This window comes from Mirounga angustirostris, unplaced genomic scaffold, assembly GCF_029215605.1.
Source record: "Mirounga angustirostris isolate CCGP_5_RB_7025 unplaced genomic scaffold, mMirAng1.0.hap1 SCAF_6, whole genome shotgun sequence".
In the NCBI taxonomy this organism is placed as follows: domain Eukaryota; kingdom Metazoa; phylum Chordata; class Mammalia; order Carnivora; family Phocidae; genus Mirounga; species Mirounga angustirostris.
The window spans coordinates 142,547,722-142,569,636 of NW_026991714.1; the positions used below are offsets into that span (position 1 = coordinate 142,547,722).

At 37.4% G+C, this 21,915-nt stretch overlaps 1 protein-coding gene across 3 annotated transcripts in view; it reads right to left on the minus strand.

Moving 5' to 3' along the window:
* Positions 1 to 21,915, minus strand: part of CACUL1 (CDK2 associated cullin domain 1) — an 85,943-nt gene that overhangs the window by 20,529 nt on the left and 43,499 nt on the right. The window contains exons 4-6 of one of the 3 annotated variants that reach the window (XM_064595327.1): positions 11,953 to 12,048; positions 9,810 to 9,912; positions 2,442 to 8,231 (exon numbers count right to left, since the gene is read on the minus strand). In XM_064595327.1, the coding sequence (XP_064451397.1) occupies positions 8,134 to 8,231; positions 9,810 to 9,912; positions 11,953 to 12,048 (297 nt within the window). In that variant the 3' untranslated portion in view covers positions 2,442 to 8,133. Of the gene's footprint in view, positions 1 to 2,441; positions 8,235 to 9,809; positions 9,913 to 11,952; positions 12,049 to 21,915 lie in introns of those variants that run through there. The other 2 variants (XM_054508424.2, XM_045878947.3) reach the window with 2 other exon arrangements.

The window sequence follows — 21,915 nt, forward strand, 5'->3', positions numbered from 1 at the left end:
TTATATGATGAAGGCCAGAGATGCATTTAAGTGTATCCTTCTGATTCTATCAGCAATAGACAGTGATAACTCTGAATGGCACAGATAAATTTTAAGGATGACAAATGTTAAGCACTGCAGAAAATCAAGTTTTAGGATGTAATGTTTAACAACTGCAATTCTAAATTTTAGGTTCTGGGAGTCTCTTCTACTCAAGGTTATCTCTAATTTCAACATGTGCCCCCCACACAGGCTCTATTTCTAATCATTCATTTTCCTACTTTTTGACAATCGTTTTGGCCTTCATAAGTCTTGTTCCCACTAACTCTTCATATTCAATCACACATTAATTATGTCATCAAATATATACATTTGGAAATGAAAAATGATACATTCACAGATTAAATTATACATAAAATATATAAAAATTAACTTGGGGAGCGCCTGGGTGGCTCAGTCAGGTAAGCACCTGCCTTCGGCTCAGGTCATGATCCCAGCGTCCTGGGATCGAGTCCCACATCGGGCTTCCCTGCTCGTCGGGTAGTCTGCCTCTCCCCTTCTCCCCCACCCCCCACTCGTGCTCGCTCTTTCTCGCTATCTCTCTCTCAAATAAATAGAATCTTTTAAAAAAATAAAAAAATTAATTTGGGATGAATTAATGAAAAGAATTACATTCAGGAGGAGGAGAAAGATGGCAGAGGAGTAGGAGACCTAAATTTCATCTAGACCCAGGAATTCAGCTAGATAGGGATCAAACCATTCTGAACACCTACCAACGCAACAGGAGATCGAAGAAAAATATAGCAGCAACTCTCTCAACAGAAAAGCAATGACTTTCTGGAAGGTAGGATGTGCGGAGAAGTGAATCTGAGGCGATATTCAGGAAGATAGATGGCGGGGGAGGGGGCCTCTGTCAGCCGCTTCTGTCAAGTGATAGAGCAGCAGAGCACAAAATCGGAACTTTTAGAAGTTGGCTCTGCTGAGGGACGTCGCTCCAGTGGCTAAGAAGGGGGTGGAACCCTCACTGGGACACTGTAGTCTCAGGACCCTTGGGGTCACAGAAAGACGGGGGGGTGCCTGAGTGCGGCAGAGCTCCCAGGTATCAGAGCAGGGAAGCTGGCTGCAGAGACGGGGCCGAGGAGCGGGCTCTCAGCTCGGGGTTGCCATAAACTGTGACCCGCAGCACAGTCGGGCCACTGCTCTTCCAGCAGGGACCCAACAAGCGGCAGATCCGGGGAGACTCCCCTTCCTCCCCTGGGAGGAGCGGCACAGGAGTGCACCACAGGGATCTGCTGGGTTTGGAGACTCCAAACGGGGTCATGTGCTGGAGATGGAAATGCTCGGTCACAGGCTGGGTGAGCACAGAATGTGGCCGGAGACCAGGGAGACAGGCGTGATTGACTACTTTTCTCTGGGGGCTCACTGAAGAGTGGGGCCCCAAGCTCTCGGCTCCTAGAGGGGAAAATGGGAGGCCACCATTTTCACACTTGTCCTCCAAAGCTGTAGGGAAAGTCTGCAGGGAACAAAAGCTCCTGAGAGCAAACCCGAGCAGATTACTTAGCCCAGCCCCTGGCAAGAGCGGTGCAATTCTTCGTGGGGCAAAGACATTTGAGAACCACTGCAACAGTTCCCTCCCCCAGAAGATCAGCAAGAACAGCCAGCCAAGATCGATCAATGAGAATGGCAGAACTCCAGCACTAGGGGAATACAGCACATAGAATTCATGGCTTTTTTCCCCATGATTCTTTAGTCTTTCAAAGTTAATTTTTTTAATTTTCTTTTTTTTCTATATTTTTTTAATTTTTCTTTTTCCCCTTTTCAACCAACATCTTATCGATCCCTTTTTTTAAAATCTTTTTTATTTTTCATTTTTAGAGTCATATTCTATCCCTTTATCTTGTAGTGAACCTTATTTTTGGTACGTATATATAAGTTGTTCTCTCTTTAAAATTTTGGGATACAGTTTCTTCTAACAGACCAAAATATACCCTAAATCTCTACTGTATGGCTTTGTTCTAGTCTCCTGCCCGATCACATTCTCTCCCCCTTCTTTTAAAAATTTCTCTTCTTTCTTTTTTCAACCAATTTCTTATCAATTCCTTTTATAAAATCTTTTATAATTTTCATCTTTACAGTCATATGCCATCCCTTCATCATATTTACCCTTACTTTTATACATATATAAGTTTTTCTTTCTTTAAAATTTTGGGAGGCAGTTTCTTCTAAAAGACCAAAATACACCCAAAATCTAGTATGTGGCACTGATCTATTCACCAGTCTGATCATATCTGATCATACCCTTTTTCTTTTTTTTTCCTTCCCTTTCTTTTACCCCAGTTTCGGGTCTCTTCTGATTTGTTTAGTGTGTATTTTTCTGAGGTCGTTGTTACCCTATTAGCATTTTGTCCTTTCATTCATCTATTCTCCTCTGGACAAAATGACAAGACGGAAAAACTCACCTCAGAAAAAAGAACAAGAGGCAGTACCAACTGCCAGGGACCTAATCAATACAGACATTAGTAAGATGTTGGAACTAGAGTTCAGAATGACGATTATAAAGACACTAGCTGGGCTTGAAAAAAAGCATGGAAGATACTAAAGGAACACTTTCTGGAGAAATAAAAGAACTAAAATCTAACCACGTCAAAATCAAAAAGGCTATTAATGAGGTGCAATAAAAAATGGAGGCTCTAACTGCTAGGATAAATGAGGCAGAAGACAGAATTAGTGATATAGAAGACCAAATGATGGAGAATAAGGAAGCTGAGAAAAAGAGAGATAAACAACTACTGGATCACAAGGGCAGAATTCGAGAGATAAGTGATACCATAAGACGAAAAAATATTAGAATAATTGGGATCCCAGAAGAAGAAAGAGAGAGAGGGGCAGAAGGTATATTGGAGCAAATTACAGCAGAGGACTTCCCTAATTTGGGGAAGGAAACAGGCATCAAAATCCAGGAGGCACAGAGAACACCCCTCAAAATCAATAAAAATAGGTCAACACCCTGACATTTAATAGTAAAACTTACAAGTGTCAGAGACAAAGAGAAAATCCTGAAAGCAGCTCGGGACAAGAGGTCTGTAACTTACAACAGTAGAACCATTAGATTGGCAACAGACCTATCCACAGAAATCTGGCAGGCCAGAAAGGACTGGCATGATATATTCAGAGCACTAAATGAGAAAAATATGGAGCCAAGAATACTATATCCAGCTAGGCTGTCATTGAAAATAGAAGGAGAAATAAAAAGGTTCCAGGACAAACAAAAACTAAAAGAATTTGCAAACACCAAACCAGCCCTACAAGAAATATTGAAAGGGGTCCTCTAAGCAAAGAGAGAGCCTAAAAGTAACATAGACCAGAAAGGAACACAGACAATATACAGTAACAGTCACCTTACAGGCAATACAATGGCACTGAATTCATATCTTTCCATAGTTACCCTGAATGTAAACGGGCTAAATGCCCCCAAACAAAAGACAAAGGGTATCAGATTGGATAAAAAGCAAGACCCATCGATATGCTGTCTGCAAGAGACTCATTTTAGACGCAAAGACACCTCCAGACTGAAAGTGAGGGGCTGGAAAATCATTTACCATGCTAATGGACATCAAAAGAAAGCTGGGGTGGCAATCCTTAATAAGAGATAAGGAAGGACACTATATCATACTTAAAGGGTCGATCCAAGAAGATCTAATAATTTTAAATATCTATGGCCCTAACACGGGAGCAGCCAATTATATAAGCCAATTAATAACAAAAGCAAAGAAACACATTGACAACAATACAATAATGGTAGGGGACTTTAACACCTCCCTCACTGAAATGGACAGATCATCTAAGCAAAAGATCAACAAGGAAATAAAGACTTTAAATGACACACTGGACCAAATGGACTTCAGAGATATATTCAGAACATTCCATCCCAAAGCAACAGAATACACATTCTTCTCTAGTGCCCATGGAACATTCTCCAGAATAGATCACATCCTGGGTCACAAATCAGGTCTCAACCGGTACCAAAAGATTCGGATCATTCCCTGTATATTTTCAGACCACAATGCTTTGAAATTAGAACTCAATCACAAGAGGAAAGTCGGAAAGAACTCAAATACATGGAGGCTAAAGAGCATCCTACTAAAGAATGAATGGGTCAACCAGGAAATTAAAGAAGAATTAAAAAAATCCATGGGAACAAATGAAAATGAAAACACACTGTTCAAAATCTTTGGGATGCAGCAAAGGCGGTCCTAAAAGGAAAGTATATAGCAATACAAGCCTTTCTCAAGAAACAAGAAAGATCTCAAATATACAACCTAACCCTACACCTAAAGGAGCCGGAGAAAGAACACCAAATAAAGCCTAAACCCAGCAGGAGAAGAGAAATAATAAAGATCAGAGCAGAAATCAATGAAATAGAAACCAAAAGAACAGTAGAACAGATCAACGAAACTAGGAGCTGGTTCTTTGAAAGAATTAATTAAGATTGATAAACCCCTGGCCAGACTTATCAAAAAGAAAAGAGAAAGGACCCAAATAAATAAAATAATGAATGAAAGAGGAGAGATTACAACCAACACCAAAGAAATACAATTATAAGAACATATTATGAGCAACTCTGCCAGCAAATTAGACAATCTGGAGGAAATGGATTCATTCCTAAGATGTATAAACTACCAAAACGGAACCAGGAAGAAATAGAAAACCTGAACAGACCCATAACCACTAAGGAAATTGAAGCAGTAATCAAAAATCTCCCAACAAACAAGAGCCCAGGGCCAGATGGTTTCCTAGGGGAATTCTACCAAACATTTAAAGAAGAATTAATACCTATTCTACTGAAACTGTTCCAAAAAACAGAAATGGAAGGAAAACTTCCAAACTCATTTATGAGGCCAGCATTACCTTGATCCCAAAATCAGACAAAGACCCCATCAAAAAGGAGAATTACAGACCAATATCCCTGATGAACATGGATGCAAAAATTCTCACCAAAATACTAGCCAACAGGATCCAACGTACATTCAAAGGATTATTCACCATGACCAAGTGGGATTTATTCCTGGGCTGCAAGGTTGGTTCAACATCCGCAAATCAATCAACGTGATACAAAACATTAACAAAAGAAAGAACAAGAATCATATGATCCTCTCAATAGATGCAGAAAAAGCATTTGACAAAGTACAGCATCCTTTCTTGATCAAAACTCTTCAGAGTATAGGGATAGAGGGTACATACCTCAATATCATAAAAGCCATCTATGAAAAACCTACAGCGAATATCATTCTCAATAGGGAAAAACTGAGAGCTTTCCCCCTAAGGTCAGGAACGCGGCAGGGATGTCCACTATCACCACTGCTATTCAACATAGTATTAGAAGTCCTAGCCACAGCAATCAGACAACAAAATGAAATAAAAGGCAACCGAAAAGGCAAAGAAGAAGTTAAACTCTCACTCTTTGCAGATGATATGATACTTTATATGGAAAACCAAAGACTCCACCCCAAAACTGCTAGAACTCATATAGGAATTCAGTAAAGTGGCAGGATATAAAATCAATGCACAGAAATCAATGGCATTCCTATACACCAACAAGACAGAAGAAAGAGAAATTAAGTTGATCCCTTTTACAATTGCACCCAAAACCATAAGATACCTAGGAATCAATCTAACCAAAGAGGCAAAAGAGGGGGAGACGAACCATGAGAGACTGTGGACTCTGAGAAACAAACTGAGGGTTCTAGAGGGGTGGGGTGTGGGGGGATGGGTTAGCCTGGTGATGGGTATTAAAGAGGGCACGTATTGACTGGAGCACTGGGTGTTATATGCAAACAATGAACCATGAACACTACATCAAATAGATAGATAGATAGACAAATAGATTATAAAATACAGTTTCCAAGACATGGTAAGGACTCAATAAATGAACTCAATTAAAAAAAAAAAAAAAAGAATTACATTCAATAACATAACAATAACAGAGTTGAGATGGCATAACAGTTCACTAAAATCCTCTCCACCTAAATTCTTTTTAGGAGAACAGTGCTTAAGAGATTTTCTAGTTGGTCTCCTCTTTTAAGGAAAAAGAAGGGAATCGGGGGGGGGGGGGAGACAGGCGGCAGCAGCATGAGACCGAGAAGAAAATATTTTTTGAGTATTTAACAGGTGCTAGGTACTTTACAGGTTTAATTCTTTTAAACTTTAGGATTTACTTTCTCACAAGTTTATCATTTTTTTTAAACAGATAAGGAAACTGAGGCTAAAAACAAAACAATAAAAAAACACTGCATAATTCATCTGAAGTCACAGAGCTAGCAAGTGGCAGAGAGGTCTGAGAACCTGTGTTTCACTCTAAATTCTGTATTCTTTCTAGTTCACCATGACAGCACTGAAATACAGATCTTATATGTAACAGGTAACGAAGTTTCACCCATAGTAACAGTTTTCTTCCCAAAATTATAGAATTTAAAAAAAAAAAAGAATCCTCCAACAATTCCACTGATTGTTGATTTTAAGTTAACAGTTTTAAAACTAGACTAGGACCTTCCTGAACTTCCAGGACTAACCTCTTTCATTACAGTTTATGACACTGAAGTCTAGAGAGATTAAGTGCCATCCTAAAAGTCACACAGCTTCTTAATAGCTGAACTGGAGCCAGAATCAAGCTCCTCTACTCTTTCAATTATCCCTCAGAGCTACAGCCTTACCTAAGGGCTTCTCTCCTTTTCTAACTTGAAAAGTAATTCTTAAAATCAAAACTAAAATTAAAAATATTCTTGACCTTTAACAAGTTCAAACTACAAGGGTCTGAACTAAAAGGTAGAACCTAAGAATAACTGATAATCATGTAAATTTTTAAAGCCCTCTGTCAAAGTGAACTATAAATCTTCTACTGTAACTCAACATACTACATTTTCTCAAGAAACTTCTATCATTAACCAGCCCATTTCGTCACATTTGCTCAGAATCATCAATATAAAAATACTACAGATACCCTGGCTAAGGTAGATCCTAGTATTTGTTTTCAAAGTTTAATGCAAAGTAAAAATTAAATTCAAAGGAAAACAAATTTACTACCAGCCAAAAGTAAAAGCTTTTTTATTCTATAAGCACATATGTACCGAGAGATGGTAGAAAATGGCCTTTATTTACAGTGAGAAGTCATTCACTGAGAAGTCATGTATTCATTCATGAAACAATCACTGAAACAGGGCATTGGAGTACCAATTATTCATTAGCAGAGGGGTGTTCATTTGCCTCTGCTGTAAAACACGGCCCCTAAATTCTTTCAGCACACCTCCCATGGAGAGGTGTGTCCACGCCCACTCGCCTAGAATCTGGGCTCTGTAACTGCCTGCCCAACACAACACTGCAAAAGTGACACGGTGCCAATTTCCAGGTCCAGGACTTAAGAAACCGGCAGTTTCCAGTTCCCATATGTTGGGACACTCACTCTTAGAGGAAACTACGGTCACCACAACTTGCCAGTCATACGAGTGAACCATCTTGAAAGTCCCCAACCCCTGGGTGAATCACATCAGCCAATGCTGAGTGCAGCCAAGATAAAATGCCCCAAGCCCTGCCCCAACTGCAGCTCTGTGAGCAAAATAAAAGACTTTATAAAAAGACTATGTTTTGGGGTGTCATAATAATAAATGAACACCAGCATTTTCAAATGTATCTAAAGCCACAGAAAGAAATTAACTGATCAGAATTTGTTTTGTTGGAGTGAGGGGGAAGTACAGGAAAATGTATAACTAGAGATGAGAAATCAATTCTTAGCTCTGTTCTTCCAATTTAATTAATATTAACCTTTCTATGCCTGAATTTCTCCATCTGTAACATGGAAGTAATGACTACTACACCTTAGAGTTATGAGAAATAAATGGTAGGTAGTATTTGTAAAGTATCTAGAACAGGTCCCACTACATAGTAAGTAGTGAGTGTATTTTTTAAATCTTTTTGATGACCATCCACATAGCATTAATAAACACTTAGCGTGTCCCTTGTTGTTACAGAGCCCAAACCAATGAGGCCAGTGGTCACCGTCTGAATCCCTTACTCTAAGCACAATGCCTGATAACCGCTCAATAAATACGTGATCAGCTCAGTTTTATACAATTTACAAAAGCTCTGGGGTGCTTGGGTGGCTCAGTCAGTAAAGTGTCCGACTCTTGATCTCAGCTCAGGTATTGATCTTGGGGTCATGAGTTCAAGCCCTGCATTGGGCTCCATGCTGGGAGTAGAGCCTACTTTAAAAAAAAAAAAAAAAGCTTAATAACTTTACAGTTTACTTGGAAAAGAAAGGCGTATCTACTTTTGAATGAAAATCAAACTATATAATAAACAAGAGAAAGATTACTTTTTTGAAAAATAAAGTACAAGTTAATTGAAGGTTTAAGAGAAAAAAAAATTCATTTTTTTCCTGACTTTTATGTATTTACGTGGAGAGGCCTTTATGTGGAGACTCTTCACAGGATATGATCTTATAAAATATCATGAATCTATGGAAAGCTCACACGGATCAGAAGAGAGGTTTCTCTCACCAGATCTGGATGACTATATTCTCTTTGAATATTCTCTTTGCATATGCCCAATAAAATTGATTTCCAAATTAATGACAAATATAAAAACATATTCAAAGAGTAAAGAAGCTTTTCTACCAAATGGTAGCATTTCTCTAAAAAATTTTAACAGGAAAGACTTCAAAATGCTCGTTCTATTTTACAATGAAAGCAAAGACAATGTCAACATCAGAGATAATAGTTAGGTGCTGCTCCCAAGATTCTGGTCTCTATTCTGATTCTAGAAATCTGTTGGGAACATAATAATGAAACAAATATTACCTTAATCTATCATATTATTTGAAAACTTGGCCTTTTTAAAATAAACTGGCCCAATGTTTAACAATTCATTCTCTTAATTTTCTTAATTTAAACTCAAAAATGAGAAAGAGTTTATGGTCAAGCTTAGAACAATTCTTCTGTAAATACTGGTAAGAGTTCACCGTGGTAGAAACTAATCATGACTATTAGAAAAGCAAAAAATACATACTATAAATCCAAGTATGTGCCAAATTCTAAAAAATGACTTCAATGATATACCGCATAAAACATGAACTTTTAAAAGATGCTGAGACATTACATTGCAAGGACTTCCTAAACTCCACTTAGAGAGGTATACTCTTTTAGGAAAGGTAGGATAAGACACCACCTACTGTGAGGGGGCAGGGGGCCCAAGAATAGGGGAAGAGAAAAACTAACTGAACTTGGTGCTTTGATCTGCTTACCTACCAGTCTACATTACCAAGTTAAATCTTTTATAAATCCCAATTCATAGAAGAAAAAACCAGGACCAGAGGCTGAGAAGCTTGCCTAAGATATAGTTAATGAATAACTAGACTAGACTATGCTAGAGAAGGGATTTCACACCAAAGAGTAAAAATCAGAGAGAATTCTGTGCTACCATTTCAAAGATACAACACTGTGCTCCTTCTAGAATTACCAGTAACGAAGTTAGGGTGAACCCCTTAATAGTATTTCCCCCATTGTCGGGGAGAAAAAAGGTAATTATCAGGCCAGATATAAAGGCATTGTCCAAGGACCTGGCTAAGCTGCTCCCAGCTCTCTAGGGGACTTTAAGTCACATTTTCAATTCCTCTATAGGTCTTCAATTCCTCAGGTCTCGCTCTATAGAACTGGACTTGCAATACCTCTTGCTATATGAATCAGATGTCAACACTGGCTGTATATGCCAAAGCTCTCTGATCAAAAATCAAAAAGATCATTGCTAGTGTTATCTCATCCCTATAAGTTGAATTTACTTACGCATTAGGCTGTAAATGTGCTTTTCTGCAACATGTTCCGTAAACAGCTTTATAAGGTCATCTTTTAGGTCTCTGTTAAGCTTGGTTTCGATGTAAAACTTATTCTGAAAAAGAAAATAGTTTTTTAGTGCCTCAGTTAGGGGGAAATGATTTGTCTAATGAGCTGAAGCACCAAAAAATAAATTATTTTAGGAAACAATTAATAAAAGTATCAATTAAAACAAAAACCCAACATCAAAAAACAAAAGCCCTGCTACTATTAGTTATTTGTCTTTCTGGCATGGAGTTAAAGCACATAAAGACAAAATGTTATGAACTATACACCTCCAAAAGAACACAGGAAGACATTAACATTAACTAAACAGAGAGGTAGAGACAAATGGACCACACTGTGTGACAGACACATAATACTCCCTTTAAAAATACTGTATCACCATCAAAAGGCAACAACAGGCAACACTAATAAAAGGTACCCCATTTATCAATGATCTAGGCTGAAAGCAGGCAGTGGACATGTACTGGCTGACTCCCCAACATACAATCCACTTCACTGATTACTCTGTTATTCAGCTTATGGCATTCTTAGGAATGGTCTTTGGTTCAAAGGCTGACACGTGACCCCACATAGAGCAATCAGATTGAGAGAAGCCTAGGCTTCAGTGCAAGTATCTTATAACTCATCTTATGACCACGAGAACAAGATGAAACAGATGCTATTGTACATCAAGGAGACAAGAAAGAACCTGAGTCCCTGGTAACACTATTGAACCACGGGATTCAACCAACCCTAGAGACTGCCGCATTTGCTTAGTTTTATTACAAGAGATTAATACTTTTCCTTATTTACTTAAGTCACTTTGAATCAGGTGTTCTGTTTTTCTGTAGCCAAAAGCATCATGATTAGAATGACTGGCAAGTCAAACAAGACCGAATTTGTTCATGTTTAAATGTTAACTCAATGTATAGGTGTGGAAAATAAAAACAGGAATGTTAACAAGTTGCTCACTGATTCTCTTAATTCTTAAACAGAACATTATGAAAATTATAAAAATAACATGTACACATGGTAACAAAACCATGCAATAAAAACCAGTCTCCCAGAGCAGACCCTCTGTTGCATTCCCAAAGGCCCCATTCAAATGGGAAAACTTTGTATGTTCTTTCTAAAATGCTCCTTGCATATATATGGATATATATATCTGGATATGCTTTTTTTCCTAATTAAAAAAAAAAAAAACACTTGCTCTGAAGAAATAACAAATACTGTTTTGCATTTTGCTTTTTCACATAATGTATCTGGAGATTTCTCTCTAAATGTACAGATATGTCATTACCTTTGACTACTTGTTTTTTTACTGTAAATATCTCCCCACAAATTAATTAACAGTCCTCTGCTGATAATACAGATTCCTCTCAATGTTCTGTTTTGTTTTTTTTCAGTGAAGTATATTTTATGGAGAATAAATCATTTTGAAGATTAGTATTCCACATATAGCAATCTTTATGCTACAGAACGTAGGATCAACCCAAACATCCCATTGTCTAATCTAATAAAGAGGAATTGGGATAATGGTTGCTAACGGCCCCTGCCTTCAATAGGTACACCAACATTAAGATTTTATGATTTTATATATTTAGGAGAGAGAAGGGGCTAATCAACAAAGTCCAGAGACTACAAATTATACTCATGGCATAATTCTCCAAATGAAAGAGATCACATCACCATAATGGAAGAAAATTTTATTATTCTACTTTTTTTATGGAATGACTTACTTGGGGATTTATCATATGTCATGTTTTTAGATAGATGGCTTAACTCTCTACTTTCTGAGGACAAGAAATCTTTCTTATATATCTTTATTTTCCAAGCACAGTATCTTCCATATGGCAAAAATAAAATAAATGCTGAGTACTGATTATTAATGCCTAATTGTCTATTCAGCAGTGTTATTTACGGAATTTTTAAACAGTAATAAAAGGGTAAACAATTCTATGTCAATACAATCAAACATTACTAAAATAGATTAACTTCCATTTCTAACATAATACATAGCAAAAGATAAACAGAACATGCTTAACTGCATCTATCTGTACTTAGACCAATAAATGGAGATATTTGGAAAGGGAAAACAGCTCTAACTTACCATATATATGAAAAGAGGCACAATGCTCTGCAATGCTCCCATATACTGTCCAAGAGCTATATTAAATCTTTCAATATAGAGATCTGGAGGGCTGGCCTGTGAGAAAGAACATTAAATGTGATCGTTCTTGGAAACCAAGTTAAAGACCTTTCATCCACCACAATCTAAAGTGCAAACAGACTCAGAAGTCCAAGTCAAAATTCATTCTTTCAAAGACTTTATTTATTTGAGAGAAAGAGAGAGAGAACACGTGATGGGGAGGGACAGAGGGAGAGAGAGAGAGAGAAGCAGACTCCCCGCTGAGCAGGAAGCCCAATGCAGGGCCTGATCCCAGGACCCAGAGATCATGACCTGAGCTGAAGGCAGAACTTAACCGACTGAGCCACCCAAGCACCCCCCAAGTCAAAATTCATATTGAAATTTACAGTAAAGAAAAGGAGAAGACTTATACCCTGAAGGTTAGTTAAGACTTCTATCTTTGTTCCAAAATCTGCTATGCAAAACAGAGGTTTGGTTTAGCTGTCTTTAAAAACTGTAACTTTACCATGTTAGCTAAAAAGGCTTGCTCAGTTAATGAGTAAAAAGTTGCATTCACAAGTTGTGTTTATTAAGATAAATGAGTTTAAAAATTATCACTCAACTATGTGGACATTTCCTATAGGAACCAAACCATATTTGAGCCTAGAAGAAGAAGAAAGAGAGAAAAAATTCAGGAAATGGTACAGGTTTAACATACTATTAAAATGGTTGTTGAATTTTTATAATTACCCTAGGCACAGTAATATTCTGACTTTTCTACCAACTTGGCTATAAACCACTTCTATAGCTAACCAATCAGCTACAAAGCAGAGACTTAAATGGTCCATATACATCTGCAGCTCTGGAGAGTAATACATGCCTGGCTTTTAACTCATTGTTACCAAAACACCAAATCATAAAGCCATCAAAAGAAATACTTTCAATTTTACTGCATGTTATGGGCTAAATTATGTGTCCCCCTTCCCAAATTCATATGTTGAAGCCCAAACCAGTGTGGCTGTATGTGGAGTAAGAAAGCAATTAGGCTAAATAATAAATAAGGTCATAAGAGTGGAGCCCTGATCCTTTAGGATTAGTGTCATAAGAAAAGACACCAGGCAGCTCGCTCTCCCTTCCCCTCTCTTCCTGTCTCTTTTCCTCTATCCTATCTCACCCCCCAGCACACTCGGAAGAAAGGCCATGTGAGCATACAGCAAGCCCATAGCTATCCACAAGCCAGGAAGAGAATTCTCATCAGAAACCAAATCAGCCTTAATCTTAGCCCCAGCCTCAAGAACAGGGAGAAGTAAATTTCTGTAGTTTAAACCACCCAAAGCCTGTAGCATTTTGTTATGGCAGCCCCAGCGGACTAAGGCATTATGAAAGTATATCCATCCACTGTTTAATTTTATTCTCTAAAGCTAAATTAATTAGGTACCATTTTAATACTGAAGAAACACACAAATGGGCAAGTCACTTGTCTAAAATTAGAGTGTTAAAAGAGGACACATCCAGGTCTCCCAGGTAAGAATTCATTCCAGGGCCAGAGAGTTGGGGAGAGGGGATGGCACAAATCGTCATGCAAACAGAAGTGACTCGAACCACTGGCAGTCTCACTACTGGACAACCATACCCTGGGTACAGAAAGTCTTGCTTTCAAACAAGGAAAACAAGGAAATGCCACACTGAAAGATTCCAAAATATTAAATTTAAACAATGAAATTTAAAAACCACTTCAGCTAAGCTGTTTTAGAAATGTCCAAATGTTCCAATACTATTTTTAAAATAAGATTTCATTTCTATTTTTTTCAGGTCTACTTAGATGTTAGAACATGTGTAGTGAACTGTCCTTACTTCTAGTTCATCCTCCATGATTGCATATTTAGAGATTTGGCACACACTAGGTCCTTTTTTTACATTTATTTTTCTTACTCTTCCTAATTACCTGCAAACTGGTATGAATGTCACTGCCATTCTACATATGAGGTCACTAGGGCTCAGAGTCACTTATCTACAGTCCCCCACTAAGCCCAAGAACGAAGACTCAAACCTCAGTCAATCTGAGTCCTTCCATCGATTTACATTACATCCCTCTTTTAGCACGCTGTACCTTAGAAAACTTTAGGGCATGCAGTCTCTCTGCTTTCATATCCTATTCTTCTCACACGCAGCCCAGCACAGTACTCCCACGGCATGACTAACTCTTCAGCGTGCTGCTTTAGACCTCCTCGAATCTTTTCTTCCTGAATGCCTTTATCACCACCCCTAATCAGTCGCCCTGGCTAACTTCTATTCACTCTTCAAGATATGTGTCACTTCCTCAAAACTGTTGGAGACAGGGGCGCCTGGGTGCCTCAGTTGGTTAAGCGACTGCCTTCGGCTCAGGTCATGATCCCAGGGTCCTGGGATCAAGCCCCACTTTGGGCTCCTTGCTCAGCAGGGAGTCTGCTTCTCCCTCTCCCTCTGCTGCTCCCCCTGCTTGTGCTCTCGCGCTCTCTCTCTCTCTGTTAAATAAATAAATAAAATCTTAAAAAAAAAACAAAAAACCTGTCGGAGACATTCTGCCCTCATATAGAGCACCATCCCACTTCTTCACTTTTCCCACTAGGTGGCCTCTGCCACTAAACTTCAAGCCCCTGGAGGGAAAGACCTGTGTCTTGTCTTTATATACCTCCACAGCTCACCACAAAACCTGGAAGACAGCATGCAGAGACAAATGCGTTTTTTTGCAAGGAAAGTGTTGCTTAAATCTAAATTTGCTTAAATCTAAATCTAACCTAGCCTTGTTTCCATCTAAACTGCTTTCTTACTATCTAACAAGGTTGTATTGACATTAAGCAAGTCATTTAGCCCTCTGAATTTCAATTTCCATAACTATAAAATAGGGAAAATACTAATTGTGCTACTTCCAAGATGTGCCAACAATCAAAGAAAATAATAAGTGTATGCTTTGAAAAATGTCAGACGTTATAAATGCACATGCAACTACTGAGTACTGAGGGTAAATAAACTCTTATGAATTAACTATTTGTCTAATACTTCAGAAAAACCTATTAACATTATTAAAGGCATTCTTTGTTAACTAAAGAAACGGGAAAATGGTTCTACATTATGGGCAAACTTTTAACTATAACTAATGGGCAGAATCACATGTAATACCTCTTTCTACACTTGATCTTAGCCAAAAGACCGAGAAGCAATGTAATACCTCTTTCTAAACTGCTGCAAAGAACCCTGGAAATGATATTTCAGCATTCAAAGAAATAAATTATAGAAGTATTATATGAGAAAAAGAAAATCTGAAGAGTTTTTGCATTAAAATAATTTTCCCTTTTCATAAAAGGACACTTTATCTATTCAAAAGTTAAAAGTATGAACATTGATCAAAAGGCACACTTAATAGCAGAGAGAATAAATAAAACTGAATTCCTTAGTTATTCTTTTCAAGAATTTCCAAAGCTTCCAAGGTTATGAGTATTAAAAAGCACTTTTTGTACTAAATCAAATGTCAGAACATTTATTTAGCTTTTTAGTTCCACATTTCATGCTGCACTTATTAAACCTTTTAAATGACAGGACTATAAATTATAACAGTCTTCTAAAATAAATCCAATCTCTTTACAAGGAACCAGAAATAACTGCCATTAAAAAAAATAACAAACTGTTCCTCCTTAAAACTTAAGTTCAGTATACCTTGGGCCCCACTGGGGGAATTGCTACCTGTTTGATTTACATTATTTCAATATGAATGTATTTGGCTTAGACATTAAATGAAAAATTTTACCCTAAAACAAGCAAGTTAGAAAAGAAAGAAAGAAAGAAAGAAAGAAGGAAAGAAAAACAGAAAAACAGAAAAAGCAAGCTGCCAGAAAAATAACTATTGCTCCAAACTTGCTCTAACTTTTCATAACAGAGCTAGATTCACTGAAATTTGTAACATATCTGGTAGGAATGCTTCAATTTCTTCTGCCCTTTTTTTTTTTTTTTAAATGAGCAATGCATTCATCTGGTTTAAAATTCAAATGCATTCAAAAGGAAATAAACAGTTTACCTTTATTTCCTCCTCGCTGAACCAACACTTAATTCCTTTTTATCCTTCCAGAAGAATTTTACATACATACATGAAAATAAGTATCCCATTTATATCCTCTTACACACAAATGCCTACATAAAACCACACCAATTTGTACTTTTCCTAACAACATATCTTGGGAGACTTTTATTCTAGTGGTTCTAAAACATTTTGGTCTCAGGACCTCTTTACATTCTTAAAAATAACTGAAGATTCCAAAAAGCTTTTATTATATGGGTTATATTTATCAATATTTATTACCATATTAGAAATCAAAACTGGGTTTTAAAAATATGTATTAATTTATTCTAAAATGACAATAATAAAGTCTATATTTTAACATTTAATGATAAAATAATTATATATTTAATATTATAAACTAGTGGACGCCTGGGTGGCTCAGTTGGTTAAGCGACTGCCTTCGGCTCAGGTCATGATCCTGGAGTCCCAGGATCGAGTCCCACATTGGGCTCCCTGCTCAGCAGGGGGTCTGCTTCTCCCTCTGCCCTCTTCCCTCTCGTGCTCTCTGTCTCTCATTCTCTCTCTCTCAAATAAATAAATAAAATCTTTAAAAATATATATATATTATAAACTAGTTACATGTAAATAACTATTTTCCCAAAAAAGATAAGAAAAATGGCATTGTATCCACATTTATGCAAGTCTCCTTAGCTTCTGCCTTAATAGAAGACTGATAGATTCTCATTCTGCTGCTATATGGAATCAGTTGTGGTATGTTGTTTTGGTTGAAGTAAATGAACAGATATGCAGGCAGAAAAGGCAGGCATATTTTAATATCCTTTTCAGATAATTGTGGATATTTTTCTTTGAAACTTGATGAGTTTCTTAAAGGTTCAGATTTCAGGAAATCTGAAACTATCAATGAACTCTCTGTACTCTATTACATTAAAACCCATTGGTCTATCTTCTACTTTGAATGGATCTTTTAATACATTTTATAACATCAGAAATTGGTCATTTGTAAAATACTGAGTTACATAAGTCTTCCACATGTTGACGCATTTCACTATACATCAAAAAGAAAAAATTATATTTGTTACTATCACCACCTATTTCATCAGAAGAGTCTTTTTAAGTACTGGGAAGCCATCGAGGTCATGGTAGTAGCTACACGCTTTCCAAATTCTAATTTTCACTTCAAAGCTCGAATTTTATCATTGGCAACCAATACTGTCAGTTGCTTTCCTTGAAGTGACACATTTCATTTTTGAGAAAATGTCAAATACCAAAGTCAAGTTAAATAACCATAGTTTGTCAGTCATTCTTTCAAATAAAAACAGTGTTCTATAGGAAAAAAACACCCCAGCTAGTTTAGCTCAAAACTCATACAACCACACAAGTGCTTTTTCTTAAACAATCACTGTTACTTTGGGGTATGTAGCTTCCCATTTCTTCACACAGAATATTTTTTAAAGTATATTCAAAGTCACAATAAAATTGTGAAATAAAAGAAAAAATTTTGCTGCTTCATCTAGGATATTCTTAAGTGAAATGTTTGTTTTCTTCTGTAAATGGGTGGAAGTGAAGATTTGTGCAAAGGCATCAACAGTCTGCCCACCATTGTTTGTGAACCATCAGAACAAATATCAACACACAGAAAAGGGCAAATAACATCTTAGTAGTACTAGAAAAAGTTTCTATTTTGCAGACCCTCTGAAAGGATTTCAGGGACACACACCCCCAACCACATTTTAAGAAATCTGTTCCTAAGTACAATCTTTAAATGTACTATTTAACCAATCTCCACACTGACAGCTTGTTGCTAATCTTCTGTTACCACAATGTTGCAATTGATAACTTCCTACAGATGGTATTTTGTAGACAGTGCTTTTTTTAAAAAAAATTTTTTTAAGTGAAATAAAGAACTAGATGATAACCTCATGGATAGTTGTATAGAAACAAAATAATTTCAGCACCTAATTTTGAAGACCTAACCTGCTTAATATCACTAGCATTATATATGTATATATTTAGATACTACATATATTCCTTAGAGCAAGGACTTAAGGGTCAGATTTGATATACCATACCATGCCTTCACAGAAGGGAAGGAAAACAAGTTTGTTATCCTTACTTTTGAAAGCTAGATAAGGAAGTTTGGTCAGTTATTCTGATTAGATGTATATTTAATTTTATAACAACATGATTTATTTAAATAATTTTCTAGCCAATAGACTTGAAAATACTATGATCTAGGTCAGTACTGCCCAACAGAACTTTCTGTGATGGTAGAAAAGTCCTATATCTGCACTGTCCAATATGGTAGCCACTAGCCATGTAGGTCTACTTAGCACTTAAAATGTATTTCATTTTCATCTGAAGAGTTACATGTGGTTAGTGGCTACCAAAATGGACACCACAGATGTAAAACACAAACAAGTTCCACAATTTCATACTTAATATCCCTCCTCTTCCACCTCTGCCCCCCCACCCCACCAAAATGAAACATAACAAATTTTAAGAGTATGTGCTTTTGGGGCACCTGGTGGCTCAGTCGATTAAGTGCCTGCCTTCGGTTCAGGTCATGATCCCAGGATCCTAGGATGGAACCCCGAATCAGGCTCTATCCCAGGGTCCTGGGATGGAGCCCCGAGTCAGGCTCTCTGCTCAGCGGGCAGCCTGCTTCTCCCTCTCCCTGCCCCTCCCCCTGCTTGTGCTCTCTCTGTCAAATAAATTAAAATCTTGTATTTTTTTATTTTATTTTTTTAGAGATTTTATTTATTTGAGAGAGAGAGAGAGACAGCGAGAGAGGGAACACAACAAGCAGGGGGAGTGGACTGATGTTCTCCAGCAGCTTTCTGCATTTCAAGAAAGTGGATGTGGAACTTCACTATTACATTTTAATAACTTTATAAGCACTGAATTTGACAGCAGTCAAGAAACTGTTAAATTTAAAAGAAAAATTCACGTGGGGTCGTACCATTAATGTTAAAATGTTAGCATATCATATTTTTACTAATAACAAAAAAAACTAGCTAAACTACATATAATTTTCCAAGCTCATCAGAGACCTCAGGTGTCTGTGTTTTACAGCTGCCCTGTCCAACCAGGTGAAATGAATTCTAAAGCGTGAGCAGCTCTGGGGGTCCTGTCTGGGTCAGCTGGTAGAGCACGTGATTCTTGGTTTTGGGGTCATGCATTCAGTTTAAGCCCCATGTTCAGAGGTAGAGACTACTTAAAAAAATAAAATCTTAAAAAAAATAAAATAAAATAAAAAAGTGACCGGTTCTTCTAAGGAAAGAATGGACACATAAACAGTTTCTCCATCAGTGATGGCAGCCATAAAAGCTGGTAAGAAAACAAGAGAAGCTTTGACCAATCATTCAAGGCCAAGTGTAAACTAATAGTACAGAATCCCTGTGAGTCTCAACACAAGGACAGTCCACACCTTCTCTCTAGTTCCTTTATAGAAGTTTGCACTGGGTCTTAGAGAGTAAACTGAATTAAAAGTCCAGCCTCGGGGCACCTGGTTGGCTCAGTCATTAAGTGTCTGCCTTCAGCTCAGGTCACGATTCCAGGGTCCTGGGATCAAGCCCCACATCAGGCTCCCTGCTTGGCAGGAAGCCTACTTCTCCCACTCCCACTCCCCCTACTTGTGTTCCCTCTCTCGCTGTGTCTCTCTCTGTCAAATAAATAAATTAAAAATCTTAAAAAAAAATAAAAGTCCAGCCTCTGTGATCCTGGATCCCTTTAGCTTATCCATATAACTAACAATGACTAAGCTAAGTGACACAGCATTTACAAAAGGTTCACGGATTACTTAATAGAAGAAAATATCTAAAGAAGTCAGGTGGACTAGGATGACTCCTCACGTTCCTACACACCTCACCTCTTTTAACACTTAGCAAAAATTACTTACTCCTATGTGCTTATTTTTTTTTTTTTTTTAAAGATTTTAGTTATTTATTTGACAGAGAGAGACACAGCGAGAGAGGGAACACAAGTAGGGGGAGTGGGAGAGGGAGAAGCAGGCTTCCCGCGGAGCAGGGAGCCCGATGTGGGGCTCGATCCCAGGACCCTGGGATCATGACCTGAGCTGAAGGCAGACGCCTAACCGACTGAGCCACCCAGGCGCCCCCTATGTGCTTATTTTTTAAAGGAAACTTTTTTCCTTATCTTTTCCAATTTAAGTCAAAACTGTCTCAAAACAAAAAGGTTAGTTTAAAAAGAATACAACTCATAGTGCACTCTGTACACTGTGATGACAAGCAATTGCAAATAACTACTCATTATTTAAGTAATTTGACTCTCTTGCTCATCACAAATTCCATTTTCAAGCTGCTGTTTTAACTCAACAAGTAGATGGTTCCAGTAATCTCAAGCATATGCTTTTTATCAACTAGTGAGTGTTTTATTGGACCTCTCTTTAGGTCTGGCATTATGTTAAGCCCTATGAGGACACATAAAAAGAAAACACAGTCCCTATCTTGAAAAAATGATAGTGAACTTACTAAAATTATGGTCTGCTGAGGGTTACAGTGTCTCATTGGCGAATTCTGTGAGACAAGTACAACATTGCTATAACAACTGCTTTAAGTTTTAGTTTAGATTAAAAAACACATCTCCAAATAACTTATTCAGAAAAAAATTCAGTAGAATACGCACATGAAGAGCAACCTACCAGTAGGCAATGACATTTGTTTTACTTGAAATCCATGTAGGGACAACAGGCAATTTTCTTATAATCTAAAATCATCCTCATTCAGCAAGGAGTGAATAGCATATTTGGGGGAATGAAAGTTTTTCTAAAAACACACTCTGTAGTTCAAAAGATATAGAAATTATAGTCTTTAAAAAAATATGTAAATATCCAATGACCACATGCAAGACAACCAGTTGAGTTATACTGCCACCCACCGGACAGAACATAAACAGCAAAGCAAACCTTGCTCTGATTTTAAAAACCAAGAGATTCTGCCTCAGTTTGTTGGCAGTTTGGTAGTAAAGCTTTCCTATGTAATCTGGTGTCTGTGAAGAGCGAAACAAAGTTAAGTAATGTTGACTAATTATGGTTTAATTTCTATTAATTTCTATTATTACTAATAGGTTTGAGAGTCAAATTAGATTTACCTCAACCAAGATGTATTTAGCTCAAAAGATATCAAAACTGTAATCTTTTTTTTTAAGATTTTATTTATTTATTTATTTGAGAGAGAATGAGATAGAGAGAGCATGAGAGGGGGGAGGGTCAGAGGGAGAAGCAGACTCCCTGCCGAGCAGGGAGCCCGATGCGGAACTCGATCCCGGGACTCCAGGATCATGACCTGAGCCGAAGGCAGTCGCTTAACCAACTGAGCCACCCAGGTGCCCTCAAAACTGTAATCTTATTAAAATAAATGGTTAAAATGTAATTAGTTAGTTGACAAATAGTCATTTAAACTGTCCCAAATTCAGCACTGTTGAGAGAACAAAAACTGCGACACTTTTCTTCTCCACCTCTGTGTTTGTGGTCTCTCCTGAGGACCTGAACTCAGGTTAATATTATTGGTGGTTTTCCTAACGCTTTAATGTTACTGGCCTGGCCTGGGAACCAAGTCTGTTTAAACACTCTCTGTACGTGTACATAATGTACAGTGTAAGTTTCAAATCACTGACAAATTGCTGGAAGGAACCCACTTGTTAATGGGTTACTGGCTCTAAAGCTAGCAGATCAAAACATCAAAACAGTTTTTATGTAGTAAAAGTGAAAATATACTCTCAACAGGATAAAATGCATTAATACATAATTTATCAACATTACATGCGGGGAAAGTGCCTCACGATTGCTCTAATGGATTCTGGATTCAGACGTACACAAAATAATCAAAATATGTAAGTGTCACTTAAGGAAAACTTTAAGAGTAAGAATGTTA